Consider the following 7450-nt stretch of genomic DNA (forward strand, 5'->3'; position numbering starts at 1 on the left):
CCTCCCTCTCCCTCTCTCCCTCCCCCCCTCCTCCCTCTTCCTCTCTCCCTCCCGTGTCCGTCTGTCTGTCCGTTGCCCAGGGCTCACCGGTGCGTCTCTCCTTCCATCTTCTCTCTGGCTCCCTCGCACCCCGACGGCAAGCAGAGCCCCAGAAGGCGGCGGAGCAGCGCGCCCCGAGGAGCGGCGGCCGCCCCCCACGCCCCCTCCCACCATGCCCGTGGGCGCCGCGGCCCCCAAGAACCCGGACCTGGAGTTCGACTCGCTGCAGCCCTGTTTCTACCCCGACGAGGACGACTTCTACGTGGGCGGCCCGGACGCCGCGCCCCCGGGGGAGGACATCTGGAAGAAGTTCGAGCTGCTGCCCACGCCGCCGCTCTCCCCGAGCCGGGCCGGGCCCGGCGTCGGCCCCGGCGGGCTGCCTAGCCCGGCAGCCGCCTGGCCCGGGGGCGGCGAGCCCCCCGACTGGGCGTCCGAGCTGCTGCTGCTGCCGCCCCCCGAGGCGGAGCCGTGGGGGACCGGGGGCCCGGCCCACGCCGCCTGGGGCGAGGGCAATCTCAGCGCCTTCGTGCTGCGGGACTGCATGTGGAGCGGCTTCTCGGCGCGGGAGAAGCTGGAGCGGGTGGTGACCGAGAAGCTGCAGGCCGGCCCGCGGGGGGCGCCGGCCGACGGCCTGGCCAAGGCCGGCGGGGTCGCCACCGCCTCCGCTGCCTCCTCCTCCGCGCCGCCCTCCAGGGCTCCCGTAGCGGCAGCCGTCGAGCTCCCAGCCCCCGGGGCTGCCGACCTGTGCAACCCGGCCTCCGAGTGCGTGGACCCGGCCGTGGTCTTTCCCTTCCCGGTGAACAAGCGCGAGCCCCCGGCCGCTGCAGCCGGAGCCGCCGGCAGGTCTGGGGAGCCCCCGGGAGGGGCCGGGCAGCACCCCCGCGGCCCCGGGCGCCCCTTCCCCGCGGTAGACGCCAGGGCCAACAGCTGCTCCGGGGACGACACCCTGAGCGACTCGGGTAAGACGACCCCCCCTTCCATCGGCCCCCTTTCCCCCCCCCCAGAGGCCCTCTTCTTTCTGCTGGCGGTTCGAAGAATTGGGCCCTGTCATCATCTTCTCTGTCGGGGCGGGGAGTGGTTCGGGGACCAATTGCAACTGCCTTTTCTGAAGTGCCCAGGAGCACTTGGGCGGGGGTCCCCTGAAAAGGGATGGTGGGGGGGGTAGGGATGGACTGCTTTCTATTTACAATTAAAGGTCTGTCCTTAGGGGTCTCCCCGCCCCACTCCTGGTCCCCCATCACGAAATAGGGAAAGGTGGTGGTTTCACAGATTCCGTGGTGGGGGGGGGGGCTGGGAGAGTCGACCCGTGGTGCCGCGCACCCTGAGGCCAGAGCACTGAAGGGGGATCCATTAGGAGAAATCCCCAGCCTCCCCTGAGGGGAGAGAGGGGTGGGGAGGGGGGAGGGGCGAGAAGGCAATAGGGTGGAAAGGGGACTGACCAGAGCAAAATTCCCCCCTCCCTCCGCACACACCCTCTCCTGGACAAGAGCCCTGGAGGAAAGGGGCAGATCCCTGGCTGGCTAAGTGAGCACCCGGCACTCTCCAGCAACGCCTGGGGCTGGCCGGTGGTTCAGGGGGTGCCAGCAGGTGGCGGTGTGTCGCCCACCCCCTCCAAGGCCCCTTTGATCCGAATTCAGCTCCTGCGCCCACTCCCACCCTTGGGAAAGTGTAGCCAGTCGAGCCCTAGGAACCCAGGCTTCTCTGCGTGTGACCCTGCCCTGGCCTTTCCCACCTGGGTGACCTTGGCGAAGTACTCAGCCAGTGCTTCTGAAGCGCTAGGTGCTTAATGGATTGTTCTCCAGTGTCCGGTCTGTAAGACTAGATGTTCCCAGATGCCCCTCCCCAACCTGCCCCGTGGGGCCAGTAAGCCTTGTTTAAGTGGGTGCTTTGTGCCAAGCCCTGTGCTCAAACCCTGGGCATCAGGGGCAGAATTGTCTTTGTCCTCGAAGGAGCTGATTGTACTCATTCCTCCAGGTGGTATTTATCCAGCGTCTGTGGTGGAGGGGGGAGTGTCAGGCCCTGGACCGTATAAGGTCGCTCACTTAACTTTGAGGGGTTCAGTTAGCTCCTCTGTAAAAAGAGGGTTGGCCACTGGAGATGGCTTTCTGATCTCAGCTCTGTGGGATCCAGAGCACGGTCCCTGCCCTCAGGAAGCTTATGGTCTATTGAGGAAGACCATGAAGGGAGGTTCACATCCTTCATACCCCCCAATACATTAAACGTGGTTCCATGCTGGCCGGAACACCTCCAGGGAGCACGGAGACATTCCAAGTTAGCCCTTCCCACGGCTGCCTCGAGCTGGGTCCCACTGGGCTGAGGTACTCAGGCCTGGGGCTGGGGCTACCCAGAAGGTGATGGCAGGAGAGAGAGGGAGCCCAGCTTCCTTTCTGTTTAAAAGTCACGTCCCCACGCCTTGGGCTGGGCACAAAACCAGGTGTCCTGTGCTAGTGACCGAAGGGCCTGTTGGGTGGGTGTAGTCCTGTTCGAGCCCTGGAAACTTTGGATCAGCCTTCAGTTTCCAAAAAAAGGCTCCCTGTCCCTTTAATGGCCCTGCCTTGACAGCCTTGGGTGAGGGAAGCATTTCCTCCCAACAGCTGTCTTCTTGGCAGGCACCCAAAACCTAGGCCTTACGGGGACCCGCAGACTGGGACAGCACAGTGTTAGCTTCAGAACAAATCCACCAATTGTTCAGATCTCCGGTGCCAAAGACGGGGCAGGATTTCCATGGGGTGGCGTGTGTGTGTGTGTGTGTGCGTGTGATGTGTGTGCACATGTGTATGTGTATGCGTGTGGTATGTGTGTGGTGTGTGTGCGTGCACGTGTGTGTGGTGTGGGTGTGTGTGATGTGTGTGCATGTGGTACGTGTGTGCGTGTGTATGTGTGTGGTGTGTGTGCACATGTGTAGTGTGTGCGTGTGCGATGTGTGTGCACATGTGTATGCGTATGCGTGTGTGGTGTGTGTGTGTGCGCGCGTGTGCGCGCGCGTGTGTGTGTGTGTGTGTGTGTAGGGTCCAGATGAGCATCTTCTATTTTAGAAGGAGTGATCTTATTGGGGGTGGAAACGCTGGGTGTTAGAGACTTTCCCCTCCGCCAGTGCAGAACCCCCACCCCGTTAATGGCCCTGTCATTCCTGCCCCTGTGTCTTTGCTCAGACTCTGCCAGGCCTTTTCTGGGTTCTGGTGAGAATAGGTCCCAGATCCACCCTCCTGGATCCTTCCATCTCTGTCGCAGTTGGACGTGTATGTGATCTTCATGGGGCTTCTCGTGTGTGTGTCTGTGAAGGACATTTCACTACTCCACTCCCGTTGTCGGTGGGTTTTGGCTTGGATCCCCCAGGCCCTGCCTTGTGCCTGGTTCATGTAGTAGGAGGCTATTAGATGCGTGTCAGACGGCATTGAAATGAGCAGACATTTATCGAGCACCGATATGCAGAGCTAAGTGCCCAGGCTGTCTTCCCTACAGTCCATTCCCTGGCCTCCTGAGGTTCCCAGTCTGCGTCTCTGTCAGAGAGGGACAAAACATGCCCACCTAGTACACATCTCTGATGCCTGAGGAGGCACCTAAGGCTTTCTGGATTCTTCTGGAATTCTAGTTTTCCCTTACTTAAGAGCCAGCTCTGGCCCCAGAGCTCATCTATTATCCACCAATACATGTTCACTTGCAGACTTCCTGGAGAAATGATGCAGGGACCTGTACAGAGGCCCCTGTTTCCCTGGGACCCTGGACATAGGTGGTACAGGTGTGGATGGTGTTTTCTGGAGGAGGAATTAGGTACAAAGAGGGTGCGTGGAGGCTTTCTCCAAGTTGCCGGGCTAGTTGCTGGCCAAGTTTGGGTTCACTCCCATGTTTCCTGATTGGAAGTTGAGTGCTCTGGCCGCTGGGCTGCACTGCCTCTATCCCAGCCGCCTTTGCTAACCTGGAACCTTGGGTTTGTCTTTGCGTGGTTCCTTTGGCACGTTGACGTGTGCGTGTGTGTGTGTCTGTGTGCGTGTGCGTGCGTGTGTCTGTGTGTGTCTGTGTGTTTGTGTGTGTGTGATGGATCCCTTTCCCCCCAGATCACCGAGGGTGTGTGAAAGTCATTTCTCCGCTTGCCCCCTTTCCCCTCTTGGGTCAGACCTCCTTCCAGCGTTCGTCGAAGGGCATTTTTAACTGCTCCCGGACGAGGCGCAGGTTGTAATTCTCTGACTTTGTTTCTAAAAGATGATGAAGATGAGGAGGAGGAAGAGGAGGAAGAGGAGATCGACGTGGTGACGGTGGAGAAGCGTCGAGCGTCGTCCTCCAACAACCCCAAGGCGGTCACCACGTTCACCATCACCGTTCGGCCCAAGAGCGCCGCCGTGGCCGCCGCCATCAGGGCCCAGCCGGGGGAGCTGATCCTCAAGCGCTGTGCGCCCATCCATCAGCAGCACAACTACGCTGCGCCCTCCCCCTTCGCGGAGCGCGAGGACTCGCCTCCCCCGAAGAAGATGAAGGCTGAGGCTCCGCCCCGCCCCGCCAAGAGCGTCCCGGTGCCGCCCAAGGCCAAGAGCGCGAGCCCGCGGAACTCCGACTCCGAGGACAGCGAGCGCCGCCGCAACCACAACATCCTGGAGCGCCAGCGGCGGAACGACCTGAGGTCCAGCTTCATCACCCTCAGGGACCACGTGCCGGAGCTGGTGAAGAACGACAAGGCGGCCAAGGTGGTCATCCTGAAGAAGGCCACCGAGTACGTGCACTCCCTGCAGGCCGAGGAGCACCGGCTGCAGCTGGAGAAGAAGAAGCTGATCGCCAGGCAGGAGCAGCTGCTCAAGAAGGTGGAGCACGTGCGGACTTGCTGAGCCCACGCCCCGCCGAGGCTTGGCCCCGTGCCGGCCTCGGACAGCCACTGCCACTTTGCACATTTTTTTTAATTGTTCAAGAGAAAAAGGTGTTTTGACGTTAAGAATGTTGGTTTACTTTCAATCCGGTCCTCTCTCCGAGACTGGATGTGGGTGGGGACGCCTCGCGGGGCCTCGGGAGCTGGCCGGAGGGACGGAGACGGACGCGCCGCTCCCCCGACCTGCGGGCGGCCCTTCCACGGCGGGTCTGGAGCCTCCAGACGCAAACCAGCGAGTCGGCCCTTCTTTCCTCAATGGTGCTTCCCGTTCTGACCCCCCGCTGGACCGGACGTCCCACCTGTTCGTTCTGCTTTGCTCCCGGGCGAGCTCGCTACATCTCTGTAAATAGTGATTTCACACTTGCCTTTGTCCATGTCTTGGGTAATGAGAGGCGGCTGCCCGGCCGCCGTTTGGAGAGTGGCGAGTCTTACCTAAGTCCTGTGACGCCTCAATGTTTGAGGAGCATGTTTTGTATACAGATACCTTGTTAATCTCTGTTATATACTGGACTAATTCTTACACTGTCCGTATACTTTAGTATGGCGCGGAGACATGACTACATTTGATACTTATATTTTCGTATGAAAATGAGTTGTGAAGTTTTGAGTAGATATTACTTTATCACTTTTTGGAACTAAGAAGCTTTTGTAAAAAAAAAACTGACTTCTCAGCCTTTTTCTCCCCCTTGCCCCGTTTCTTGCTGTTGGCGTCCTTGTTAATGTTTGGGGCATAGAACTGGGGAAAGGCGAAGTTCTGTGTTTCACTTGTCTTGGAAATGTCTATTTAGTGCTGCATCTTTGAGCACTTTGAAATACCTCATGTCTATGAAAATAAATAGTCATTGAATGATGCCTTCTGAGCTTTGTTCTCCCCCGGGTCGCTTGGTCCATTCTGGGTCACTTTCTGGGGCGGAGGGAGATGGCAGATGGTCACCTTGGATGACCTGGAGTAACACTCCAGCGCCCTTTGGGTCTCAGAGTGGGCGCCCCAGCCAGCCGGGGTGACCTGGGGTCAGTCTCTCCATCTCTCATTCATCAGTAAAATGGTTGGGCGAGGTGGGGTCTGAGGTGATTCTGCTGGTAATTAAGCAGTGATTCGGGCCTTGGCACAGGCTTGACCATGTTGGCAGCAGACCACAGGCATAAGAAATGGGCTGGGTTGTCTTAGGATAGGGAGCTTCCCAGCAGAACCACAGAAGGAAACACCAATTCAAACCAAGATGTGTTGTTATTTATTCTAGAGGTGAGAATCATGACCATTTCTCAGGGAAATACCTAGGATGATAGAGTGTAGATCCAGACAGTTTATGTGTGGGCAGTCAGTTGGTAAGTGGAAGGCCTAGAATCCTTCCTGACTGGTACCAGCCTGCCACCACCCCACATAGCACTGTTTCTGCAATCAGAGGGCCTGGGTTCAAATCCTGACCCCGCTACTTTGTCTTGCCCTGGCTAAGTCACTTCATCTATGGGCATCAGTTTCTTCCTGAAAAGAGAGGCAGGCTAAAGCTATGGACCCCTTCTGTAGAGCTGCTCTGGCTTTGTCAGTGAATTTTTTCTCTCATCTTGCTCCTTTCACCAACCCATGAGTACTTTTCCCTCTCCTGCTTCTAACCAGAACATCCCTGGAAGCGTGAACCTAGTTGTTTCTTGGGGGGACTCTCACTCTCAAGGTCGGGTGCCCCGGAGAACGTTAGTTGGACCCATCAGGGATCCTGGCTGAGCTCCATCCATTCTGATTTTTCTGGAGCACACATTTAGGGTTATTTTTATTCAAGAGGGCCTGCTTGTTTGAAGTGGGGCTCAGCTCAGCCCAGGCCCATCTTTGGAGGGTGTTGTCAGAGGGGGTAACCTATAAATCTGGAAATCTGGAAGAAAATCACATTTATCCAAAGTGCACTTTGCCTAGTGTGTGTATGTGGCTAGGGGTCTGGGGAATGCCAGGGAAAGCTCCATCCATGGGTATGTTCTGGTACTGGCTTGCCTTCAGGCTTGCCAAGAATTCTTTGCATGGAGGGGGGGAGGTGTGTGTGGGGAGGGGTGGCAGTTTCTGAGAAGCCTGCCCTTCCCTGAGTCCCCTCCGCACACTCAAGGGAATATTCCCGTAAAGTGTCCAGTAGCAGCACACAGAGTAATGTGGCTTGGACTGGCCTCAAGTCCTAGCCTTCCCAGCTGTGCCTGTGTGACCTCGGGGAGGTCACGTCTTGGCCTCAGTTCCTCATCTGCAAGGTGAGAATGTGGGATCAGATGCTCCTAAGGTCACTTGCAGCTCAGAACCTGTGGTCTGTCTTATGAATGGGGAGTCTCTAAATGAGGCCTTATATGTGTGTTTCAGAGAATTCAAACATTCCACAAGTGTTTTACAGACCTGCGAGGTGCCATCACTGTCCTGGGCCATGGAGATAGAAATGAAAATATGTCCAACTCTTCCATTCTCCCCACCCCTCAGCACCCCACTTCCCAGCTCTGGCATTTCAGGACCTCTATTAGAGGCTTTCCCCAGCAATGATCATGATTTAAAAGAGCAGCTACATTAGGAAGGGCTTTGCTTTTTAGCTG

The 7450-nt window shown here is 57.8% G+C and overlaps 1 protein-coding gene across 1 annotated transcript in view; it reads left to right on the forward strand.

The window, feature by feature from the left end:
* MYCN (MYCN proto-oncogene, bHLH transcription factor) overlaps positions 1 to 5008 on the forward strand; it is a 5952-nt gene extending 944 nt beyond the window's left edge. Inside the window, exons 3-4 of the mRNA XM_027855641.1 lie at positions 81 to 998; positions 4240 to 5008. Coding sequence (XP_027711442.1) covers positions 81 to 998; positions 4240 to 4856 — 1535 coding nt within the window. The 3' untranslated portion in view covers positions 4857 to 5008. The remainder of the gene's footprint in view (positions 1 to 80; positions 999 to 4239) is intronic.
* The last annotated feature ends 2442 nt before the right edge of the window (positions 5009 to 7450 follow it).

Source organism: Vombatus ursinus, unplaced genomic scaffold (genome assembly GCF_900497805.2).
Source record: "Vombatus ursinus unplaced genomic scaffold, bare-nosed wombat genome assembly UNPS02010980.1, whole genome shotgun sequence".
Classification (NCBI taxonomy): Eukaryota; Metazoa; Chordata; class Mammalia; order Diprotodontia; family Vombatidae; genus Vombatus; species Vombatus ursinus.